At 44.9% G+C, this 26,564-nt stretch overlaps 1 protein-coding gene across 35 annotated transcripts in view; it reads left to right on the top strand.

Moving 5' to 3' along the window:
* Positions 1-26,564, top strand: part of Cacna1c (calcium voltage-gated channel subunit alpha1 C) — a 699,954-nt gene that overhangs the window by 537,180 nt on the left and 136,210 nt on the right. For 19 of the 35 annotated variants that reach the window (XM_058584169.1, XM_058584161.1, XM_058584174.1 and 16 more), the window contains exon 10: positions 22,651-22,741. In XM_058584169.1, coding sequence (XP_058440152.1) covers positions 22,651-22,741 — 91 coding nt within the window. Of the gene's footprint in view, positions 1-20,317; positions 20,393-22,650; positions 22,742-26,564 lie in introns of all 35 variants that reach the window. The other 16 variants (XM_058584157.1, XM_058584165.1, XM_058584160.1 and 13 more) reach the window with 2 other exon arrangements.

Below are 26,564 nucleotides of genomic sequence, written 5' to 3' on the forward strand. Positions count from 1 at the left end.
GAAATGACTTCAGGTTGAGAAAGTGGGTCTAGAGGAATGGTGGGAAGGTATTAGAATAATGGATCCATTAGAAGAGAAAACTGGGTGGTCAATGAAGTAAGGGGAAGAATCTTTCTCATCCCTGCATCTTCTCCGCAAGGAGCCATCATGGTTTTATAACTTGTGTGGAGTCAGTGTTAGGTTCTGAGGTTCGATGGCAGACACAGAGCAGGCTTCTGTGGGCTCTCAGGCTAGAGGGCAGAAGCAGGATGGGCAGGGGCAAGAGAGGAGATGCATCTCTTACTTTCAATGGAAGGAGGGAAAGTCATAGGTTATTTCATTTAAACTTTCTCAAGATCATGTCATGTGGGTTCTTTTAGCCCTACTTTGTAAATGAGAAAACTAAGAAAGCTAACTTGTTTATGTTACATATAAACAGTTGCATTTAGGTAGGCCTAGGCCTTAAGCTCAGTACTTCTAACTCCATATCCCCTCCTGGGACCCCCAAATGCTAAGATTCCTAAGTGACCAGAGGCTCAGAGGTGATTCCTTTGTAGCATTCCACAATCCTGAATTTTCAGAGATAGACTCTATCACATTCCTGGTGGTATACTTGCCATGGTAGGATCTTGGGTGGTCAGGGGCCTGGAACACCCATTCCTGGAGTAATTGGATTCATCAATACACTCCTCTACTGAAACCCAAAAGGAGAAACCATATAATTGATAAATCTTCTTCCAAAAAAAGACAATCTCCTAAACAAATGGCTCTTGAGCTCAGTGAACATTTTTTTTTTTTTTTTTTTGCCTTGAGCAAGATACCATCACCTCCTTTCTTGCTTCAAACATAGTTCTTTCTTTGGTGCTAAGGATTGAACCCAGCACCTTGCACATTCTAGGCACACCCTGTACCACTGAGCTCCATCCCTGAGCCCCTCATCTTTTATTTAAATCAGATTCATGCCCCATTATATTATAATTTAAGATGAGTTTTCCCTACTGCCTTCTCCCTTACTCTATTTTCCTCCTTTTCTTCATCCATCCTGATTTGCATATTGGACTAAGCAAGGGGCTGATATATGGAGTCCCTGGAGAAGTCTTTGACAAATGAGTCTGCCCATGCCCTCTTTGACTTGCCCAGGGTAGGGACCCAATGAAATGCTGAATTGATTTTAATTTGGTGCTTTTCAAACAGATCCACACACCCGGGGGCTGAAAGTAGCTCAGCAGAGGACTTGAAGGGGAGATGAATCAGCCTAAATTTCCCTTTGATCCATTTTCTCCCATAACCAGTGCTCAGCCCCAAAACAGAGCCACCCACAACACAGTTACCCTTAGCTCCCACCCACCCCACCCTCCCTTTCACACAAACACTAGGGGATAAAAAGCCCATGCTACATCAAGATGCATGATCTGTCAGAAGGCCGTTAGCGGAGGAGAGTGACAGCTCCCATCTTTCTCATTGCTTGCTGATGTGGAAAATCGTCATCTGGTAATGGAGAGAAATCAGCCACATACAGTATTTCCATCATCCAGGCACATGGCATGGGAAGCTGATTCAGAATCCATGGAACTCTGGAGCCAGTGGAAAGAGCACAAAAACAGGAATGATTGGCCTCAGAGTAGTAGATAGTGTTTGGAGAACCTCCTGGAATTATATATATTCCCAATTGTCCCATTTCCTGGAGAAGGACATGGGTACATTCATTCACCATGTATTTAAGTACCAGCCAGGCACACAGAATACCAAGATAAATAAACACAATCCCTGTCCCAAGAGAATTCACAGCCTAGGTAAGGAGACAGATGCCTGACAAGACACTTTAAAACAAAGCATTGAAGGTATGAACAAGGAACTGGAGAGCAGCAGAGGAGAGAGGACAGAGTTTGCAGGAGGGAGGGACTGCCAGCCCAAAGGATGACTCTGGGTGGTGCCATATGGATCAGGATGGGCAACCTATTTTAATAGGCACCCCCCAAATCAAATCTCGGTCCCTTAATACCCCATAGTTCAATGTCAGTTGGGCATTGGTGGGAGGGAAGCTAAGCTCCACATAGTCTTCAGGGACCATGGCTGCTTCTTTCTCATGGCTCTATCACCCTGAGCCTCACTGCACCCTCTCTATCCAGCCAGTAGAAGAGGGAATATGGAGGGTACTGGAGGATTTAGAAACCAGGCCTGTGAGTGTGGGCATCCCTCCTGTCCATACTCCACTGCCCGGGACAGTTACCAGTTCCATCTAACTCCCAGGGAGACTGGGAAACTAAGTGTCCATGAAGCAAGAGACGTTCTAAACTGAAGGGGCTGCATACCAAAGCTGTAGAAGCAACGTAAGTTTATAAAGAGGAAGAAAAATGGAAATGCACATGTTCAGTTTAGGGTGCTCAGAGATAAGCCAAAGTTCAGGTCAGAAGGGAAGATTGACATGGGGTCCCAACGGCCTCAGATTTGGACTTTACACTGTGGATAAGTAGATCTACCAAAGAGATTTAAGCAGAGGAAGGGAAGATTCACTGTCAGAAGGTCACTGTGTGGCTAAGAGTGGACAATGGGTTGGAAGGAGAGAGAAGCTGGAGGCAGGGAACTCAATCTAGAGGATGATAAGACTGAATGAGAGTCCACAGACAAGAAGTGGGTTGGAAAGGTGCCCTACACCCCCTAGGACAGAGTCTCTGAAATGAATAGCTCCTACTTTTTCAGCAGCGATGGCCCCTCTGAAGGACTCTTCCTGAGAGTTGGTTTGTCCTGTCTGCTTACTGGGGGGAGTCTGTCCTGGCCCTTTGCCTCTAGCTATTCAAAGGCCTGTTTTCTATCCATGACTACAAACATACTAATACTTACCCTAAAGGTGCACATGAAGAATCCCAAATGATTCTACCTCACTTAATCCCTGCTGTCAAGATTAAGTGGCCTTAAAAAAATTGAGAAAAACCTCAAACTTGGGAGTTGATAGCACCATCCTTCAGGATCACATCATCAAAAAGAAATATGCATGCCTCTGGTAAAAGTCTTCATGTCTCCAGAGAAGATTTATGCTCCCATATAATAGGAAAGATTTTGTCCTCTTAAATAACTATAATACCTGCTATAAGCACAAGACTATTCATCATTGTGACCACTCTCTATTGAAGCCACACAGTTAGAAGGCCTGAAGCCTGGTCAGAAACAACAAAATCTGCATAAAGGAGTTGCTGCATAAAAGAGGTGGCCCCTTGAGGGATGTATGGAATGCTTCAAAACAGAGGGCAAGTGGTTGTGCTAGCGGGGGTGACAGTGGGGAGAGGAGGAGCAGCTGCAGAGAGGAGGACTGGCACATTGACATATTATTATCTCTCTCTACCCTGTGCCAGTCCCTGAATTCCTTCTTCAGCCACATAGATGGCTCCATCACAATTTGAAAATCCCAGATCCTAAACCCCTAGGAGACAAAGGTTTCCCCAGGTCACTGATTCTGTCCCTCAACCTCCAGTCAAACCAGATGGCCTCCATCCATGCCTTACCTGTGTCAGGGCTGTTGTAGTTAAGCTAGGTGTCTGAGGTATTGTGCCAGGGCCCCATCTGCCATCAGACTGGATTGATCTCCCAGCCGACAATGTTCCAAATTCTGTTTCTCATGGAGATATGTGCAGATTGCAATACTGTCCCTGGAAAAATCCAGGGACATGCTCAAAGAAGCATAAATGGGAGCTTGGCAAGGGCCTCCACAGGAGAATGGGCAGTTTTGCTCATTTCCAAACAAACACCTGACTTGAACCTAAACTTGGATTTCAATTAAAAGGTCAATAATGTGTCCCTTCTTGCTCCTGGTTTGCATTCACTAGCTGGACCCACACCTCTAGTGATAGTCAGAACTGCTCTTTCTAAAGGAAAAGATGAGCAGGAAAAAACATGAGAGACCCTGAGTCTAAAAATTCCATCCATGAATGAATGGTCTCTATCGAGGTCATCATGAACAGAGCCAAAGAGTAGGGTGTCCTATTCTACAGGGTATCTCCAGATCCCTAAGAGAAGAAAAAAGTGTCAGCCTTTTACTTAATCCTAAAAGTGTACATAAATTGTAACTTAATTTCTATTAATTCTTCTAGACGTCTAAGAATTAGGCTTACATTATATTCATTCATCAGACTGACCAAGAATCTTCCCATCAAAAATCTTCAGAAGTCATCTGCTAGACAGATAAGTTTTGATAACAGAAATTTAAAGGTTTGTCCTCCCCCCCCCCCAACATATATATTTGAATTCTATAAGGTTCTTCAGAGTTTTGCCTTATTTTACCAAGAAAGTAAGAACATTATGACATTTTTTAGTATTCTTAAGTATCTAGACAGATGAGCTCTTGCTGCTCCCTAAGTCATGCTCTAAAAATTATTTACCAAGCCTGAGGTGGTTTTGACCCACAAACCCTAGATCTTATTCTGAGGACTTTCATGTGCAGGAATGCAGCACACCAAGGTCAGAGTCAAGTGCAAACAAAAACACAGGCCAAAACCATTGAATTCTTGTTGTTGCACTGGGCCTGGCCTATGCCTTTTGCTTGGGAGTGAGAGAATAGATCTGTCCTCCATGACTCGCTGACCAGGTAAAGAGCCTTAATTATATGCTTGGCAGTCTGGCTTTCAGGGGACAAGCCTTTGTTTACCTTCTCGTTTCCAAGCTTCAAAGCAGTTGATCCATCCATTATCTCCTGGCAATAACTTGAGAGATGATAACGGTATCTAATGTCAGATCAGTTATTATGTTAACAGAATCCTAACAAACACAGAATACACGCACACACACAGACATGCACTCCCCTTGCACATACACCAAACACAGGGGCAAGGAGAAACGAAGGGCCTCTTTCATGTCAGAAATGTTCAGAGTTAGAGTCTTATATTTATTAGTATCTGCTAAAGTCAGCTGGGTCTGGCTAGAGTGGAAGATTGGTGTAGAATTTGCTCTGCTCAAAGGAGGCAGGAAAAAAAAAAGACACCTGCAACCCCCTGACGGAGGGCATCTGGTTGGCATGAAAAGTGGAGTCAGTGGTAGAAGGTCCTACCCTGCTTGACCCACGACTCCTTCTGCCCCTCTGCATTGATGAGAAAGTTAAGAGGTCGGTTGCCAAAAATCAGGCACTGACCCTAGTTTTCCATCAAAAAGATGTCAAGCTTTAACAAAAACTACAGCGCTTCTTTTTAAAATTAATTATTCTAAAGATATATATGACAGTAGAGTGTATTTCGGCATATTATGCATACATAGAGTATAACTTCCTATTTTGTGGTTGTACATGATATGGAGTTTCACTGGTCATGTATTCATATATGAACATAGGAAATCATTCTCCTGTCTTTCCTATTCCCATCTCCCACTTCCCTTCATTCCCCTTTGTCTACTCCTCTAAACTTCTATTCTTCCCTCCCCCCCACCCCTTACTGTGTGTTAGCTTCTGCATATCAGTTCAGCCTTTGGTTTTTTGGGATTGGCTTATTTCACTTACTATAATAGTCTCCAGATCCATCCATTTACCAGCAAAACTAACATCATTCTTTTTTATGACTGAATAATAGTGCATTGTGTATATATACCCATTTTCTTTATCCATACATCTGTTTCTTAAACCTGGTAGAAGGAATAAAATCATTTCTCTTAACTATAATTTCCATAATTCCTTAGTTGTCTTTTAATCCATTAAGTCATACCCCTTGATGGATTGAGCTGAGAGTACAGAAATGTGAGGTGAAAGACCCTCATCTTTATCTCCTAATAAGATGCTAGGGCTTGGGGTTTGAGCAGCCCTCCTGGGTTGCAGTGGAACTGATAGGAGTCTGAGAAACCCAGGCAGCCGACCTTCCAGGCTCCACTCAATGACCAGTCTGCAATTTGCCTCTCCCAGTTTCCCTGTTTGTGGAATAAAGATGTCATATCAGACAACTGCAAAATCCTTCCAGCTCTGGGTTTTGTTTCTACAGCTCTAAATTTATATACATTAGCTTTATCCCTAGGAGTCTGAATCAAGCCTGGATCATTCTAGTCTATCAGACCCGAGAAATTCAACCGATTCTATGATCCTGACATCCTCAGACTCTTGGAATTGTACTGGGTCTCAAGCAGGATGGCCTGCATCCTGAAAGCCAGCTTGTTTTTCCAAAGATCATGTGCACACCTATACATACACTGATCTCTCTGCACGGAAAGCCCAACCCTACCATCTGCCTTATGAACTGCTGCCCGCCTTCCAAACTCACCCTGGGCACCCCTCATCTTCTGCCTTCTCTACTCCTCCTGCCCAGCAGTGTTTCATTCCTTCGTTAGTCCTCCCAGAACACCTATCCAATACCTGCAAACGAACACGTATTGCAGTGACCTATTGTATCTATTTATTGATTTATCTCATACCATCTGCTGTGTTGTGTAGGGATTTTTGTTTTCTCAGCACCAACCCAGAGCCTGGGGCATAGGCAGTTAGTGAATACTGGTTGCAAAAGGGGTGGGAAATTGGAAGGTAAGAATGAGGTCTTGGCTTGGAAGCCCTCAGAATCTCGCTGCTTGGAACAGATGATTTGGGCTTGCCTTGTCACTATGTTAGATCTAAAACCAGATTGGGCCAGTTCTAGTCCAGCAGAGGCTATCTAATGAAGCAGACCTGTAAATTAAATTTCCATCTTCTATTCCTTGTCAACGTTTCTTTTCACTTCTAGGGTGGGACGGGACTCTTCAACCATGTTTTTCTTTGTGCACTCTTCTCTACTCCCCTTTCTTCAAATATGTTTGGGGAAGTGTTGGAAATGCTCTTCATTTTGTTCTATCTCACTAAAGCCAGCTAGCCAGCTAAGAAGAGCTGTCAGGAAACAGTTAAGAGAACACCAAGAATAAATTCCTAGTTGGTTCTTTAGGACTGGAAAGCTGAATACATTTAAGCCTTGAAAAGGTCAGTTCCCTTCAAAGGGGGCAGAGGTTTGATTTCATCCATTATGTGGTCTTCGCATAGTGCTCATTTCATTCACTGGCTGCGATGGAGACTTATGGAGTAAATGTTATCACAAGCTGAGACTTAATGAGATCTCAACTGTATCTCCTGGATGTAGTGGAAAGCAACCATTTTGGTAATAAATAGAGAACAGCATCTAATTTGTAAATTCCTCTTTCCGTTGCTAAGTTTAATCAGATCAGTGAAACTGAAGGGAATTGTTGATAACCAAAAATTATTTTCCATGTCTTAATCTGGCCAGGAAATATTACTCCTAATGGAAATGGCATGTTGCTCTGGCAGTGGTCCGGGATGACATTTGTCATTAGACTAACCCAATTGTTGCATATTGAAAAATATGTTCAGACCATAATCTATTAAAAACCAAACTGGAACTGAGGCCTCATATTACTTTGTTACTGGTGTCCCTTGTTCATAGAAGCAAAAACTTTCCAGTTAAAATATACAGCCGTGGCCAGCCTATGTTTCAGCTTGACCCCAGTGAATCATCAAAGCAAGGCCAGGTGGGCCACCATGGAGCACAGATTATGGTCATAAATAACTTTTGCTGACATGGCAGAGGGCTGATTAAGAGAACCCACACTATCCCCGGGGGTCCTTGGTTTAGGTTAAGGTTAAAAGAAGAATTCAAGAGGCACAATAGGGAGGTTAATGCAGCTGTCTTTTTTTTTTTTTTTCTGGTTCTGCTACATATTTTTTCATGATCAACCAAAGTGAAAGATTTTTTTACAAATTATCTTCTCACAGCTATTAAAGCATTTCCAGGACAAGGACTATGTCATGGGTAAGTTGCTGTTAGCACACAGTAGGGACAGCATGAATAGTTCACTTTGAGAAAGCCAACAGTGATGAACACATCTGGGAAGCCAGTGGCCCCAAAGGGAACATCACTAACTGTGGCATCATTAGAGGTTGGCCCTGAGACACATTTGTCATCACCAGTAAGTTTTCAGACTCCCACTGACCTTTGAGATACAAAGCAGGTGATCCTGAGCTGCTCCTCTTTGACCCACATTTTGCTTTTATGTTGTCCAATAAATATACTGTGTCCAGGCATTGCACACACATGCACGCACACACACACATGCATGCACACACACATATGCACGTACACATACACACTGAGCATTGTTGTTGAAGATTATGCACAACAGCAACAATTAATTAAGCACCTCATTTTAGGAATACTGTCTTTACTCCTCACTTAACCTTCTCAGATTGGTACCATTATTTCCATTTTTAGATTACAAAAGCACAGCACAGTGACTCCCAACATCAAGTCTATCCACAAGACACTAATTTTAAAAAACCTATAAATAAATTGCAGAAAGATCAGTAGAGGGAGGGGTAAAGGGGGAGGGAGGGAGAAGGAGAAGTGCTCAGGACTCAATTAGAGCAAATTATATTCCACACTTTTGTGATTATGCTAAAATGTATCTTAATGTTATGTATAACTAGAAAGAATCCATAAAAAAAGAAGGAAGAAAGAAAGAAAGGAAAGGTTTAGGTCATTTATCCAAGGCCAGATGACTAATAGAGGCTTCCACAAGCTCGCCTGGAGGCACACCAAGTCTGCCTCCAGAATCTACCCTCAGTCTCTTTTCAGGTGGGAAAGAGGACAAGGTCACCCTGCAGAATGAGGAGGCTTGTGGTGGGAAGAGGAAGAGTGAAAAGAAGCTCTAGAAAGGAAGTCAGGGGGTCTGGTTCCTAGTCCCAGTTAAGAACACAAACTAGCTCTTGACCTCAGACAACCCTTCACTGACCTGTAAAAATAACACCTAAAGAATCTCTAATTTTCTATAAATTTTTAACCTTATCTTGGAGTTTCATCTAGGGAGAGGATGGCCTCATTTTTTTTTAAAGCATTAGTTTTTTTTTGTTTATTTGTTTGTTTTGTCTTGTTTTTAGTTGTAGATGGACACAATAGCTTTATTTTATTTATTGTTATGTGGTGCTGAGGTTTGCACCCAGTGCCCTCACATGCTAGGCATGCACTCTGCCACTGAGCTGCAGCCCCAGCCCCAGCCCCAGATGTCCTCATTTTGTAGACAGTAGCTCCTCCCCCCTCCTTGATAGAGCAGTAGATGGCTGCAAAAGGGGAAATGGCTGCTGCTTAGAAGCTTAGGACAGCTGCCCCCAGCACACAGCAGCTGACTTCTATCTTGGAGGCTCCTCCTCTTCTGCTCTTTTCTGAGAGCGAATATCCTGATCACTGTTGTCTCTGCCTTGAAAGTGTCAAAAGGAAGTTATCTCAGTGCTGAAATGCCCCAGAGGTTTCCTCTGCCTCTCCCACACCCCCTGTAAGCATCAGACTCCTCAACAACCTCTGCAGTATGGAGTCTCGCTCCACCCTCTTGTCAGACACCCTCCATGGTAGACACATGCCTTGCCATTTCACAAGAAACCCCTTTCATCTTGACATTTCTTCACTTTTTGGAAAAGACTTTGTCCTCGGGATCTGACACCTGCAGCTATTTAACTTCAGCACACGGGTCTAAAATGTCCATGGGTGCATTGGCATCCTCCCAGTGGCGCTGTTAATTATCCTTGCATGGTTAATTACTCACGCTAATTGCTTTGCTGTCTCGGCTCTCCCTCCTGCCTCATGTTTCCATTGGAGGTGGTGCTTTTCAAAGCTTTTCCCACCTCTTCTTCCTGGGTCCTCCCAGTAACCCTAGGAGCTGTAAAACAGCGCATCTTCCTAAACAGTGGGCGTGTCCTGAGGAGAAGACCAACTCTGCACTCCTGGCTCTGGAGTGAGGTACTAGCAGACCTCTTTGCTTGCCTCTCTTCTTGCCTGCCTCTCTTCTTCTCTGCCTTTCCACCCCCGGTCCCTGCAGCACCTCTCTCCTCTGCATGGCTGACAACCATACTTGGTCACTCCCATCCACCAGGGGGGTCCATTCTCCCCTACTCACACACACAGTGTAATTGAGATCAGATAAAAAAAAAAAAAAAACAGACATAGTGGTGTGCTCCTGTTGTCCCAGCTAGTCAGGAGAATGAAGCAGGAGGATCACTTGAGCCCAGGAATTAGAGACCAGCCTGGGCAACACAGCAAGACCCTGTCTCTTTAAGGGAAAAAAAAAAGTCTCCTTTCTGCTTGCTCCAAACAAATAAGGCCAGTTTCCATTTTCGCCAAATATCCAGGTAGTTATCACCACTGCAATGCAGAAGGCAAAGGCAGAAGACTTGCTTGAGTCCACCCAGGGTACCCAGGCTCCGGCTGTAGAGCCAGCCGCACCTGCACGTTGTACTGACCACACAGCCGGCCTTTATGAATCCCAAGGCACCTCAGCCAGCATCTCTGGGTCTTTTCCTTCATGCTGGGGTTCCTGGACCCTGAACCTGCAGCACCAATCCTTATCTAAGTCTCAGAGGAAGAATAGCCAGGTTGGGCCTGCCCTTCAAAGGCATTTTTTGGATCATTAGCATTCCCACACCCTGCTGTGCCTTCAGGCCTTTTGCCTGTTGAAGACACTGGTCCCTGTTCTCAGGGTTTCAAACACCATTTCTGTCTTCTAAGGGAAGAACAATTGGCCCCTCCAGCAAGTTCAGCTCCCCAGGGAAATCACAGGAGATTAGGGCAAAAAGGAAAAAGGATGAAGGGTGAGTGAGGCCTTTGATTCAGATTCAGCCTTTAGCAGAAGAATCCAGAGGGAGAGTCTGGGCCAAAGAACCACAAGAGTAGCTCTGAGCAGCCTGAAAACCCATCTCTCCTTCCATGTCATGGGGTCAGTTTTCCCTTCTCTGTGTTTGGCTGAGCTGCTGCGGGCTTGGACAGCCGCTGCCCACCAGTAGCCACATCTCCACTCTTACCTGAAATAGCAGAGGAGGCAGGAAGGAGCTCGCACACCTAGTCCCAGCTCTGAAGGAACAGTGAATGAATGAACAGTGCTGCCCTGGCCCTGTCTCAGACACACTCCTGTGTACCCCTCTCCAAGAGTGAAGAAGGGAAAACAGGACAGCTGAATTTGGTGTGTGTGCACTGTGGTACTAGCCAATGTAGTGCCCTGGCTCCTGGGCCTCCAGCCGAAGTTACAGGTCACACTCCCAGCCTGGACCATTTCCTACTGAGCCAACCAGGAACTCAGCCTATGGCAGCCACTCGAAGCCCGTGCTCTATGAAATTTCAAATGGAAAGAGCAGAGGAGAGGAGACCAGGCCAGGTGGAGTCATCGAGGCGGGGCTTGGGTAGCCTTGACCTTGGGGAGTGAGTGTCAAAGGTGCAGTGCAGTTGGCTCAGGAAACACCAAGGAGCAAAGAACAGAGAGGGTCTATGCAAGTCTATGCAAGTCCCTGCCCAGTTTGGCTTATCCAAAGCCTCAGTTTCCCCATCTCCTGTTGTGGATGAATACACCATCCCTGTATCCTCAGGTTATCGTGAGCACCAAATGAAGCAATATCATGCCATTACTTCAATGCCACATGCTTCTGTATTTGTTTTATAATGAGCAGAAAAAGAACTGTGTGTCTCCCAGAGCCCTAATGGGCATGGCACAAATAGTGAATGTCTTAGGAGAAAGTAAATCCCGTGATGCTGTGTGAGTCAGGAAGGCTTCCTGAAGGCCGCAGGGCTGGGTGGGAAAGAAGGGTCTTGTGAATGTGCAGGAGCAGAAGGGGTTTCAAGAGCGTGCAGAGGGCAAAGACTCCTAGGAGGTGCACAGCCCCTAGCAAGCACGCTACAGGTGTTTGGCTGTCCATCAAACGGTGTCAGAGCAGGCTGAGCTGCACATGGCATAGTCTGCAAGCCGAGAGTACAGGGCCCGGTGCCTGGATCAGAAGGCAAATGCTGAAAGATGGAAAAATGAAACTAGATGGATAGAGTGAGGCCACATGACAAAGAGCCTTGGGAGGCAGCCTGAAGATTCTTCATGGCAAGTGACAATGAAGTGATTGATGAAGTCGCTTTTCTCTCTGTGCCCATCGCTCCATCTCCGCTTCCCCTCAAATAATCAACAACTTGGTGTTTCAACGAAGCATGGCGCACCTTTCTTGTAAGGCTCAATTTATTTTTTCTCAGGCAAAAGAAATCTTAGGAATCTCCCCTTCGAGCCCCCCAGCAGATGCGGATCCAGGCTTTGCTGGAAAAACCTCAATAATGAGCACTACCTCACTTCTTCTGGCAGCAGGGCCATGTGGGAAATTTTACTGTCATTAGGGCAAAATCTTCCCCCAGGTCTCCTTCCTGGTGCATTTGCCTTGTGGCAGGCGCTGTCTTCCTCCCGTGGGAGAAGACTTCAGATAGTGGAAGAGGGTGATGAGGCCTCCTAGCATAGCTTTTCTAAATTCAACCTGTCAGCTTTCTTCCCCTGTTCTCTGTAAGTCATAGAACATGGTCCTTCACAATCCGAGATCTCCCTTTGGCTGCTGCCCACCTTTAAGTGTGGTCCTGAGCCCTGAGCCTCTGTCTTAATTAATCCTGACTGGTCCAGAGGAGAGAGAAACTTGGCCTCCCTGGTTCTTTGTCCAACACAAAGAACTGCTGCTTGATGAATGATGTGGGCAATTACAGTAGCCAGACAGACCAAGGCCACCATCCACAGCCCCGCAAGGAGGACAAAACAACCGCAGAAGTCCAGCAAGTTGGGAGATTAATTAAAGGATTTACCCAGAAGGGGGCAGGCTGATTGATACTCTGACAGCTGCCCTTAAACTCATTCATGAAATTATGGAGCTGAAGAGGCACCATGGGGTTGGGATGGGAACTAAAATGACTCATTTCACATAAATGCCATTAATGGAGGCAGCCTAGAAATTTAAGGCAGCAATTTACTTGCTTGCTGAACGGAAAGACAAGACTCAGACCCTTCTGGAGAAGTATTGCTCCTTGCTCAAGATGGCTCACCCTCTGTGGGTCCCTGCATCCTTCAGGCTAGTGCTGGGCCCCTGTGGCAACTCCTTGCAGGAAATCTGACCTGGATCAAAATTATCCTGAGTAGCAGAAAGCAGTGAAGGGGGAGACAGAGCCAAGAGAAGAGAAACTGAGAGTGAATCATGAGCTCTATAAAACTGTCGTAAACAAAGAAAGGATACAAAGTTCAGAGCTTATCCACAATGGAACTTTTGGATTCCAGACAAAGGAGGAAGCATAGGGTCTGTGCTGGGCTATAATGCCTTTCTGACCAAGATGGGCTTTCTGTGACGTGAGTCATTGGCACATGAAAAGGGGAGGCAGCACTGGATGGCAGGAAGAGGTTGTCTACCCGTGTCTCTGGGCAATTCACTAACCCTCTCTGGGCTTTAACATTCTTACCTATAAAACGAAAGGCTGGCCTACCATCTTACAGACCTCTTCTGAGCCTGTGCTACAGATCTGATTAAGAGCTCCACTTTTTATTGGGGAAACTGAGACACAGAGGTAAGAAGTATCAAGACTACATAGCTCCAAAATGGAAGAGACAGGATTCAAACTCAGACCACCTAGCTCAGAATCCATGCTCCTAAGTATGCTGCTCTGCTTCCTGCTCTCCCTGTCTTCCCAGGATTGTTAGCAGGGAGGCGGGGGGCAGGAGGGTTAAATAAGGACATCTTTCCAGGACTGCCACCTCCACTCTCTGCCCTTCTCCTCTTAGTGACCCAAGCACATTCTCAGATCTCTTTCATTCTCTTCCTCTCTTGTGTGATTAGGAAAGGGCTTTATAAATTTATATAATATGTACAGGGACTGAGAGGATAGACTTGGCATCAGGTCTACCTGGGTTCAAATCCTGGATCTTGTTAGCTGCTTGTTTTGAATAAGTGACTGAATTCTCTAAGCCTCAATTTCATCATCATAAAATTGACACATATAATATGTCCCTCATGGGGTTAAGTCAGTTAATGTATGTAAATTACATGAAAGATAGCTGATACATGTAGTAAATGATCAAAAACAAAACTACTATTAATATTAATAATATTATTATTAAGGTAGAAATGACTGATAATGCTGTTGTAATACTCTGAGGAGACAAGATTTTAAAATGACTGGGCTAGACTGGAGAGGGATTAGGGACACACATCATCCTGTGGGTGACCATCTGCTAAACCTTGGGAGCTAGAATAATATCCCCTCTCCAGTCTAAAAGTGGTAATATGCCTAAAGAATTGGGCTTCTAAAGGAGTTCTGAACAGAGAGGCCACCACAGCCTGTGACCATAAGATCCCTGTCTCGTCCCCAATGGTTGCATGTGAGGTGTGCTTTCCCTTTGGGCTGTCTAACTCCCCCATGCGATCAGACGTCCTGAGCGCCTGCACGTGTTCCATGCTGCCCTGTCACCCCTAGTGAAGATGGGTAGGGAAAAGAAGGTGAGGGATGTGCCAGAGTCCAGAAGTCTGTTGGATGCTGCCCAACTCGTCCCTGGCTCTTCTCACCTCTCCTGGCTTTCCCTCAGCCCCCTGGATTAACGGAAGTGGCCTGACCCCATGGGACCATAATGGTGGAGAGAAATTTTCTGCTTGGGAGCACTGGATGTTTATGGCCTGCTGAGTTCACAACGACCCTTGTTTTCTTCTTTGGATTATGGCTGCAGATCAAGGGCAGGCATTTATGCCTCCTCCCAGTTTATAGCAGTAATAATGATTATTACACTGGCACATCATGCTTATATTGTGCCTTTTTAATAAGGCCACTTTGTTTGGCTTCTTAATATTTAATCCTTTTTTATATTTACTTTCTGATGGCTTAAAATCAACCCAGTTTTAATTGCTTATGTGGAGGAGGCCAAGCTGGGCTGGGCTGACAGGAAGTTGTTGAGAAGGTTCTGGAAGCAGGTGGTACCTTTCTCTGTGACCTTTCCACTCAGGCAGACTTTTGTGCCTGGGTACCCCTTTGTTCTCTCTCTTCTTTTTCTCTCTCACTGTCTCTTTCCTATTTTTCTACAATCTAGTTTTCTTCTCTCTCTCTCTCTCTTACGTTCCCTCAGAAGAGACCTTCCTTATCTAGCTTGGTTCAGCCAGGCAAGAGAAAAAAAATGAGACCCCAAATTATGCTATTCGTCAAAGCTTAGGAGCTATTGAGAGTCAGAGGCAAGAAAAGAACCATTGTGGTACTTCCTTGACTCACAGCACCAGGGAGATTCCTGAGATTTCTAAGATTCTGGGGTGGTCAAAACCTGTGAAGGGCTCCTTCACTGTCACTGTCACTGTCACTGTGGCCATCTGTTTGATCAATCACACTGAAGAAAAATAGCAAGGAATAATTTCCCATGTTGTTTTTTTCTGCAAGGGAAAAGTAAATCAGAAGGAACATGCCTTAGGTCCTCCCAAAAGAGCAGTAACTACAATTGGAATGTCTGATTCCACCTGCCATGGGGTAAGGCAGCCCTGTTGTAGTACCTGCGTCACCAGTTCTTGCCAATCTTGCCCCTGGGACATGGACTTGAGCAAAGCTATTCCAGAGGTTGCCTAACATGGCCAGGAGAGCCCTGGACCCAGAATTAGATATTCTCTACCACATACTAGATCTAACCTTAAGCACCTAACTTCAAGTTGGTGGTGAATGAGAATAATGACATATGCCTTCCTGCTCCAGAAGGACCATTCTGTCAGGGTCCTCACGAGAACAGAGGGTACTGTTAAACTGGATGAGTTAGGAGGATTAGATAAAGTTGCAGGCAGGGTTTGAGGAAGTCAGCGAGGAACAGTGCAGCACCCTGTTGTAGCAACTATGGGAGCTGTTACCACCACAGGCCTGAAGGTCCAAAGAGAGGGAGCATTTTTCAGAGTCAGAAGGCAGCTTTGGGAGAGGGCCATGTGACCGGACTCATGGCCTTTGGCAGCAAGATGCAGCCAATCTATGCCAACCCTACATGCAGGAGCCAGGGGTGAGTGCCCAGCATCCCTTTCTCAGGCCCACCCATTGGCCAACCCAGCAGGAGACCCAGTGAAGGAGAATTCCTTGATGCAGTTTACAGAGGTCAAATCCAGGGTACAGGGCATGGTTTGGAAGGATGGAGAACAATACAAGATATATAGGGAACATATTAAAATTCCATGGAGATGTAAGGTGTTGTGACTATAGTTTCTCAGGATCAGAAAAGGAGTCCACAGAATTCTAAGGTAGTCTGTGGCCTTGGAAAATTAAAGTTCAGTCAGGGAGACAAATCTAATTCTGTGAAATAAAACAAACTTTAAGAAAAAAAGTTTAAATTTAGTTTTAATATTAGCAAATGTTTATATACTAGCCATTTTACAAATTTATTTTTACAAATATTATTTCACTTAACCCTTACCCAAAGCTCTTGGAGTAAATAATATCATTGTCTCCTTTTTATAGATGAGAGAACTTGGGTTCAGAAAGATTAAGTCACTTACCCAGTCACTTGGCTGGGAGAGACTGGATCTAAAACTTGATTCCAGGTTTTGGCTTAAACTTCTCAGATGCCCAAGAATGGGTCCTAATTAGAATAAGATATATCCCATGCTTATGTAATTTTATCAAAATGGCTTCTACTGTCACGTGTAACTAAAAAAAAAAAAAGTAAATAAAACCATAAAAATTCCCAGATCCCAGTGTTTCAGGAGATCAGAAGAGGTGACGTAGTGGGCAATGGAGGGTTCTGGAAGCTGCTACAGACTAGAACTAGGGCCTCCTGGAACGGATGAGATTTGAATAGATCAGGGATTAGCCAACTCTTTCTATGAAGGGTCAGGCAGTAAACATTTTTAGGCTTTTCAGTACCCACAGTTTTGTTCTTTCCTGCAGCTCTGCAGCTCTGGTCTGTAGAATGGAAGTTTGCTGACTCCTGCTAGGTGAGAGGAGGGGGTCAGGCACTCCAGGGAGAAGACACGGTATATGACACCATGTGAACAAAAGCCCAGAGTTGGAATAAAGATGGTACAGTCAAGGGACAATGAGGAGTGCAGCCTGACTTGGCTGGAGAGTTTCTGCAGGAAGCAACAGGAAATGCGGGTGGAGAGAACACTTTAATCCCCTGGGGCTGCCTAATACAGTGCCACAGACTTCAGCAACAGACAACGATTTTCTCACAGTCCTAGAGCCAGAAGTCTGAGATCAAGGTGCAAGTGAGGTTGGTTCCTCATGAGCCGTGAGGCAAGGATCAGTTCTAGGCCTGTGCTCTTGGCTTAAAGATGGCTGTCTTCTCCCGAGTCTTCATGAGGTCTTCCCTAGGTATGTGTCTGTGTCCAAATTTCTTCTTATAAGGATGCCAATTATATTAGATTGGAGCCCACCCTTGTGACCTCAGTGTAGTTTAATTACTTCTTTAAGACCCTATCTCCAAATACAGTCACATTACGAGGTACAGGGCTTTAGGATGTGTGAATTCTGGGAGACATAATTCAACCCATAACAGATAGGATGGCCAAACTATAGGGAGTTTTGGATTCCAGATTACAGTGAGTGAGGCAGGAAATTGGATTTCTTTTGCTTGATTATAATTCTGATTAGTACTTTGAGAAAACAAACACTAGTTATATACTCATATCATAAAAGGGGCATCTGCCCAAGTAAACAGGCCAGGTTCCATCAGAAGAGCATGGGAGCCTCGGCAATAGGGTCCCAGAAGGCTGGCTGTCCCAGGACTCAGCCTTGGCTCCTTATAGCATCCACCACACACCACGGATGTTCAGGTTGGGTGAGAAACGCCTTCAGCTCCTTCAGCTTCCACTCCAGCTGCTGCTAGGGGTGCCTGGTCCTGATGCCTCAACCCCCTCCCAACAGGGGAGCTAAAAGGTGGACAGTAGTGGATGTTCTCTGAGCTTGGGTAACAGGCTACCCGCTGTTGTGCATAATGAAAACTGGGCATTTCTCTTAGCAAGTATCCAGCTATTCCTACCAGCTGCCACATAAGGTCTTCCCAATGCCCCATCCCTGGGACAAAGCCAGAGCTGTTTTGGGTAACCAGAGTTTTCAGAACGAGGCAGATTTCACCACCTCTCCTCAAATTCATCCCTCCTTTTCCCACATGGAATTTTGCTGTGATGCCTCTCCAGGAGCCAGGATCCAGAAAGACAGGGCAGGCGCATATTTCAGATGCAGATGGTTCTCCACATATCTCCCCCCAGCTTCCAGGACGGGAAGGAAGGGAGAAAGGGAGAGAAAAGGGAGGATTGCCTAGAAGATTTTGTTTGCTATTTCCTTTGTGGTTTATTGCCAGGTAACCTTAGTGACTTTTTTCTTCTTTATCAAAACACAAATTGCTCTCTCAAAACGCTTACTAAAACCCCTTCCAGAGTCATTTTTTATTCACATGGATGGGTTTGGTCATTTTGGACACACACCTTATGTCATGTGGTCATCGTGGGAGCTAAGTGAGACCTGATTCCTTTTTAAGGAAAATATAGGGGTTGATGTCCTGGCCCAGCCTGGAGCAGAGCCACCACGAGGAGATTTATTTTAGGTAATTGAAGGAGTTGTCCAGAGTCAGTCATTAGTTTTACAGAGAGTTCAGTTCCTACAGGGGAAAATAACGATGGTGTGTTGTGAGCCTCTTTATCTGGTGACCACAGCTGCAGACAGCCAGGCCAACTGGCTGCCTAAACGTCACCTGGTGTTTCATAGGAGATTCCCTCAATCAGGTGTATAAACCCTCGGGAGTTACAAACCCAGACATACCAAGGAATGCCAAACCTGACCGTGCCTAGAGCTAATGCTCCTTCCCCAAATCACAGGTTGATCTGTGTGGTTTCTAGTGTCAGGGGATCAGTATGCACACAACTGTTTTCCAAGCAGACCAGGGAGAGACGATAGCTGTGCACCCCTATTTCTATACAAATAGCCTTACTAAGTACCACTTAAGCAGGAGTGGCCACCAAAAGTAGATGTTTCGGGAGAGGGAGGGAATGATTAATTCAAGGATGTAATTGATTTTGGGCAAGATGGAGTTTCTGCTGGGCATGGTTGCTCCCTGCAACTAGAAAAGCTGAGGCAGGAGGATCCCTTGAGTCCAGGAGTTTGGGGTCAGCCTGGGCAACATAGAAAAACCTTATTTGTTAAATGAAAAGGAAAGAAAGAAAAAGAAAAAAGATGGAGTCTATACATCTCTTTTAACCATTGATGATATTACTAAAAATGCAGTGTTGAGAAGCCAAGGGACAGGACAGCCCAGAAACCCACATTTGGTCCATAGTACCTGGTACCAGTGAAATAAGAAAGTCGGAAACAATCTTCCTCTCTGCTTTTCTTTCTTGCAGCCAAAGAACTTCACAACAAAAACTGAGTTATGCATAAACATGCTAACACCAAGCATTATAAGTTTTTGACAAAATAATTTTGACCATAATTATATAATTTTCTCTTTTAAAGCCCAGTATTAAGATGTAAAAAAATGAAAATCATTCTTCTCTTAGGAAAAGTTCCATTAATATTGTAAATGTCTTCAAATATTAGTTACTAATAGACAGAATAAATAAAATACTGCATTACCCTATGGCAGACTTTTAAAAGTAAATAAAAGTAGACACAAAAGGTAATTTAGCTACTCTATATTAAAGTAGACTCTCAGATTAACTCCCTTTAAAAGAAAACAAAAAACGAAATGCACTGCTCATTCAAAAGGAGTGTAAAATGGGGCCGGGACGTAGCTCAGTAGCAAAGCATTTGCCTCACATTCACAAGCTTTGGGTTCGATCCCCAGTTCCAAAAAAAAAAAAAAGAAAGAAATGCATAAAATGAATATATATTGCTCAAAGAACAATAAAAATAAAATTTGTGAAAAGAAATATAAACAAATACATATATGTTTTTGGATGTGATCGGAGTAAGTCAATTGATGATCTTCACTGAAGAGAACACAATGACTTAACTGGATGAAGGGGAAAGTAAGTCAACAGGTCATTTTTCCACCTGTAAGTGGCACATCCAGCTGTGGGTGGTTAGGGAGCCCTGGAGTGCACTACAGGTGGGAGTTTCATGACATGGTCCCACGTGGAGGAGAATACAGAAGACTGGCCAGTGGGTGTGGGTGAAGGTGGAGGCCAGTGCTTCAGTTTGCTGTTAACGGTTTCCCTACTTGAGCCTGTGAGAGGGGCACCCCCCCTAAGCAGGCAGCAGGGATGATTTGCAGTCCCCTCCCGGGAAGTCCTCACATCGGGGTCACTCATTAGATGTACCCATGCAGACTGAAGCTAAAGTAGATATGAAGGATAGCATTGGTTTTACTCATAGCTCACCATTTGTTTTGTGTTGTTAATTTATGTGATTTGGGGTTTTGGTTCTATTTTGCCATATTTTCTTATATGTTTTGGTCTATTACTTTTATTTATATATGTGTTTATTTATTTTTGGTTAATTTTTGGAGATGAAAATGGATGCTCTATGTGGAAGCTGAGTTCCTGTTTCTTTCTTTTGCCCATGGCTGACTGCATGTTCTCTATTGATGTCTTGTTCCTGGTTCTTGACACTGACCATCTTGTCTGTGAAAGGAGGCACTCCAGCGGGCTTGCTTGATCAGAAGAAAGGGAAGTTTGCTTGGTTTAGTCACTCCACAGAAACCCATGGTAATGTGCCCCTGTGCTCTTTGTGTGTGTATGTGTTGGTCCACACCAGACAGGATGGGAGGGTGTTTCTCTTGATGGCTTGTGATGTGGTAGTCGTGTATGTGTGCACATGTGTATATGTATTTGTGTGTATGTGTTTGTACATACGTATGTTTTTGTGAGGGGATGAGAACTTGTTCATCTCAAAGCCACTGGCTCATCACCTCTTCCTGTGTCTAAAGTCAGCAGACACCCAGCAGCAGCTACTCCTGGGTGGAGCCAGCCCTTCCTTTGGATAGTGTCAGCCAAGATCAAGGCCACTGCAAATGCAAAACTGATACTGGTGCAGGCAGTGCCTTGATTTGGAAGATGATATACTTACTCCTAAGACCCAGGACTGCCTACTACTATTGTTGTCTTTCCAAGCCTCGCACCACCATTGTCACACTCCACATGTACATAAGGGCTTCTCTGGGAGTCAGGTGCCCCACAGTCAGGTGTCTTTCCACACACAGCTTAGTCCTCCCAACAATGATGCCTGGAGTGTTAAAGGAGCCTGTGGTTAGAGATGGATGGACATAAATGCATAGAAAGACTCGAGGTTCCTCAATTTTATGACTTCTTCCTTAGCATGGACCAAGCAAGGACTTTAGAAAGCTCTGAAGGTCTGTCTTCCAAGCTCCCAGTGGTAAAACCAGACTCAAGGTCTGCTTCCACCAGCTCCCTCTGATCTGGAGCTATAAAGTGAATGTAAATGCTTTACAACTCAGCACTACTGTGGTGCCATTCCCTGCTGTAGGATGTAGAGCAGAGGGTTGGTCAACACCAGGAAAATCAAGATGAGCATGATATGGGGGCCTGACACCTGTGCTCTGGTCCCAGTCCTGTCCCAAACACACCATGTGACCCTGGACATCACATTCCTCCTCTAGGCCTCATGTGCCTTTCCTGTTAAATGAGGGGATGTATTAGAGCTAAAAACACAACCTGGATTTCTTTTTACCCAACTTTATTGAAAGGGAGTCCTAGGTTGGAGATGTCTTTTCTACCTGACAGTCAAGCATATGGCAAGTCATGGACTTTATGTTTGTATCTTCCAATGTTCTTGAAATGAGTCTCTTCTCACCCACTTGGCTTGTCTTCATCCAAAAGAAAAGAAACCGAGGAAAGTCAAGGCCTGACAGTATTATCTATATAACCACCAGAAGTCATTTCCTGATCTGTGGCAGCCCTGTGGAGACTTGTCACCCAATGTCACACCCTCACTAATTGCAGATTCTGTGGCTGATGAGGGCTAGTGATTTTCTCACCAGATGAGAAAATCTGGAAGAGCTGAACCAGCTATCCTAAAGAACTAGCATTGCCTAAATTAAGAATCTTATGTCATATTAAAAAGGTGACAGAAGATGACAGAATTCTTTGAGTCAAACTTTAATGTAGAATAATAAACAACAATAAAAGAAATGGCTTCTTCTAAGTTGCCAAGGTTGGCTCTTGTGGAATTAGATGGTTTAACCTGTTGGAATGGGGATGTCAGGATTACTGGAAGCAGGGTTGGGGGTTGGTATCCCTGCAGATTGTCCTCAGGCCATACTTAAACTTAATTCTGTGGGTTTCACACTCCAGCACCTCCATTCCTAATGTCTACGATGCTAGTGTGAGTCTCAGTACATGACTCTGGTAGTGCCCATCCACTTACAGTTTGCCATTTCAGGTACCATCCTGAGTGTCATGGACTCAGGATCAGCGTGCACTGCCAGAATAAGGAAGTCCTCAGATCTATCTGGTAGTTCCTGCAGCATCAAAAATGTCCTTTCTACAAATAAAAGCTGGACCCCGATCTTGAGAATGGAGCCCCTTAGAATTGATGGGTGGAAAGGAGGGAGGAAAAAGTCTTTTCATGAAAACTCCTCTTTATGGCGAATATCAGATGCAAATGGAAAGCTTCCACAGCTATTCTGGGGCCGCAGGTTTGAGGGTAGAGAAAAGATTCAGTGGCTGACCAGATGTGTCTTCTAGGGTAAAATGATCTGTTTGCCAGATTCCCTCCCACATTCCCACTAGTTAACTGTGTCCTCGGCAGCAAGATATTCCCTAGACAAGCAGCAGGTAATCAGTCAAGGAAACTCCTGAAGCTGGCCTGGATCCCACAGAGGGGCCAGCAGATGGCTCAGGTGCCTTCCTCCCAGCCAGGATTGTGTGTCACACACTAATGCTCTTCTGTTCCCTTTTCTTTTCCCACCCCCAATGCCTTGCCCTGTGTCCTTTGGCTCTTGCAGTGAGCATGCCCACAAGTGAGACTGAGTCTGTCAACACCGAAAATGTGGCTGGAGGTGACATCGAAGGAGAAAACTGCGGGGCCAGGCTGGCGTGAGTAGGCACGGCGAACCCAGGCACTTGGGGATTTTCCTGGGGTGCGGGCAGGAAGACGGCTCCTGAAGTCAGGATGGGTAGGCTCATCACTGGAGGGGCAGAGACTAGAACATGAACCTCAGGTGACAGCCTGTGTGGAGAGAAGAGGGCCCTGGGGTGGAGTATAGCCCCAGACGTGGATGGGAATGAGTCCAAAAATTGAAGTCTTCAGCTCAGCTCTTCTGTGAGGGGTTGACTCTCAGATTTTGAGCCCAACTCATCTTTTCAGAGAAATACAGAATAGGGAGGGAGCAAACAGACTTTGCTTCTCTCCATTTCCTCTCATAACCTTACACACAAGAGATGGTAGTTTAGGTTCCCTGGGACCCACGCTTTCTATTCTGATAAATGTGGCCTGGAAGAAATACAAACAAGGAAGAAACTATCCCACTACATGATATATTTTGGGTCCTCATGGACAATGCTAAGTTATCCTTCTAATGAAGGGAATCAAGTGCCTGAAGCACCATCTTGAATAAGTAAGAGCTCACTTGTGTTCAGCCTTATGTTGGCCCTCTCCAACAAAAGTCAGTGCTTAGATGTTTCCCTACCTGCTTTCTGAGTCAAATACCAATCGCTGGCTTCTGGGAGCTGACTTTGACCCAGAACTGGGCCAGGTGTGATGGAGCAGCTCTAGGGGCATTGCTCATTTCTGGATTATCATAATCTTAAAAGTAGAAACCAGTCATTCATGTTCAATGTCCTCCCCAACCAAAAAAAAGGGGGGGGGGAATGGTTTAATTGCTAAAAACAAGCAAACAAAAACCTCCTTTGTTTTAATTACCAGTACCTCAGAAGTCCAAGTGAAAATTGAAAACATGTCATCAGGTAGTCATATTGACCTTGAGCATGAGGCCTCTGAGACCATTTAGGCATCCCCCTCTTTGGGAGATAGAGACTGTTCTTCTTGTTACCTTGTAATATAAGAGCTGTAAACTCATGGTGGTCAATGGAAAGAACTGCAAACAGAAGGCTCTGAGAAGGACCAGTCCCAAATAAGATGTCTTTCTAAATTGCTGCATCAGCAGAATAGCACCTTCCTCTCTGGCCTGACTCAGTAGCTGGGACAAACCCTAGTCCTTTTTAAAAGGTGAGCTGCAGGTGACCCTGATCACAACAACTCAGTCTTGGGAATGGCCTTCAAGCCAAAGATAGAGAAGAGAAAATGAGGTTGAGGACCAGACCAGCTCTACAGCCTGTTTTCAGGGTGCATGGAGCTTTGGTAACGCTCATCTGACAGTGGCACCGGGGAGTCTGCATTGCAGATTTCTCAGCATTGTTGGGAAGCAATTATTGTCAAAATGTTGTTAAAATACGATGCTAATTACATTTTTAAAGCAGCAGTCCAAGCCTTTTTCCTCTTCTCTTCATTTGGAATCATACAAAATGAGCACTTGAGTTTTTGGAAGTGGGCCCCAGACAGCAACACTGGAGAAAGGCTTTGAATCCATAAATTCCAGACCTTTCTGTTATCTGGACACCAAGAGAAGGATTGGAGAGAATATTATCTAGGACCCTGCAACTCTGGCATTTGGGCATGGCCTGTTGCAGACCAGGAGGAACCAGGAACCTGTCACTGGGAAGTCACTTACAGTTCATTTTAGGAGCATGTGAGGCTCTGTTGGAAGGAGAACATGATTTATCCCCCGTAAAAGGAGGCTGGCAATCTCTAATCTATCTGTCATATCTTTGGAGAATACACTCAGCAGTCTTCAAGAGTTCTATAGAAATGGTTGCTGCTATTCCTGTGCATGTCCACATTGAGGCATCTACTCTGTGCATACACAGTACCCAAGCACAGTGCCAGAATTATAATATGCACTTAATAGATTATGGTCTTTCCTCATCTCTCTGCCTCCCCACCCCACCCCACCACAGTCAATGTTGGGGTAAGACTCTGCCAATGTTTCTTATGGGAGAAATAATATGAGAACAGTAGGAGCCTGAAGAGACAGCAAGGGCCCAGCATTTTTAAAGCTAAGTCTCTTATAATAAGATGAGGTAAGGATGAGGATTTCTACGTGGCAAGAAGGCCTGGGTAAAGGTGGTTCCTATGGGGGCCAGAAGGCCGGAGAGAATCTGATACTTTGTTGGGGAGGGGCCAGTTGAACAGAGGAGATGATGAAGAGAATGGGGCCATCAAAGTTTGAAAAGAAAAATGGATCTGTTGGTATCACATAGACAGTAGGATAAGGAGATCCACAGCTCAGCTCTGAGCAGAGCTAGAGGCACACATCTGAAGTTATCAGTGTAGAACTAGCAGTGAGGTAACAGCATAAGGGTTCACAAAAGAATAGAAAGCAGGAGGCCAAGGGCTGAATCTTGGGGAACACAGAATAGGAAGAAGAAAACAAAATGGACATTTCTGTGGTAGAACAGACAACAGCATTGGCCTGGGAACTGAGGGAAGAGGAATTTGAGGACCCATTTGGATTTGAGCTATTTGAATCTCTATCTGACAGTGTACCCAGCCTACTGCTGGGCAATGGTGATCTGTAACCATAGAAAAAACTGAAGCCACCTCAGTGGAGCTGACAATCTAGTGTATAAAGGATACTCAATAAATAAATGAGTGATTCTAAATTGGGATAGACATGAAGAAGGAAAAGTAAAAGTAATGCAGGTTCAATAACAAAGGGTCCTGATTTAGAGTAGAGAGTTAGGAAAAATTTTTTGAATAATTAAAATTTAAACTGAGACTGGAAGGGTGAACATAAAGAGTAGGGTCTAGTAGTATTTCAATCAGGCATGTTCCCAGGTCCTTGGGCATAGTGATTGCATATGTGGGAGGACAGAAGACGATAAGGCACGAGATAGGGCAGGGGAGAATAGGACCCTTAATGAGTTTGGTCATTGCCACAAAAGTGTGAGAAGTCATTGAAAGGTTTTAGGAATGTGAAGCTGGGTAAGGAGGTTAATTTGGTTGGCTCTGTATTCTTGACATTTCACTTCAGTGTTAGGAAAAGAATAGGAGGAATCGACATGTGAGTGAAGTGGTCATGATGTCTACACAGGTGCCAGCATATGGTGGCTCGGGCCAGATGTGGAGATGCAAACAGAGGTGGATGGTCAGGGTGGTCAGCATGTCCTAGAGCTCTGCTCTCTGGGGTTTGAGGGTGCACTGATGGTAGGAGTTGGTCTTGGGGAAAGAGGGGTAGAAATGTGCCAGCATGGAGCACCCACTCAAGAAGTGAGACCACCGAAGGGGGAGAGGAGGCTGCGATGGAAAGTGGAGGGCTGACTTTGTCATTGTTGGGGCCATCTTTGAGACAAAGAAGAAGCCACTGGAAAGGAAAAGACTAAAGAAGCTGGAGAGGAAATGAGCACTTATAGAAGAAATTTCTTAAGAAGAGGGGAGGGTTGACTTCAAGATGCAGGTGGAGATGCTGAATGCGCACAGAGGGAGGTACCCTACCTGGCATCTGGAGTCCTGGCATCTAGTCCCCATCAGCCACTAGAGAGCAGCCTTATTGCCTTAGCTAAAGTGCTCTGCTCTGAGTCTCAGCACCTTCTTCTAGAAACAGAGGGCTGGATGGACCATTACTCTCAGCAAAGCCAGAAGGGGCTGACACCACATACAGGGGCCACTTTCATTTCTTTGACAAATTGGGGTCCTCCGTCAAATCTCACATGAGTAAATTTACACAGATAAGAAATCACACGCCAAAGGTCCGCGTGATACCAGAGATTCCTTCCAGCTCTCAAAGCCTAAGGTTCTATGAAGAATATAGAATCAGAAGCAGGCTGTGATGAAGAGGGTTGGTGAGGGGGCACTACACCA

Source organism: Marmota monax, unplaced genomic scaffold, assembly GCF_021218885.2.
Source record: "Marmota monax isolate L192 unplaced genomic scaffold, Marmota_monax_Labrador192_F-V1.1 WCK01_AAM20220418_F8-fsc00163, whole genome shotgun sequence".
In the NCBI taxonomy this organism is placed as follows: Eukaryota; Metazoa; Chordata; class Mammalia; order Rodentia; family Sciuridae; genus Marmota; species Marmota monax.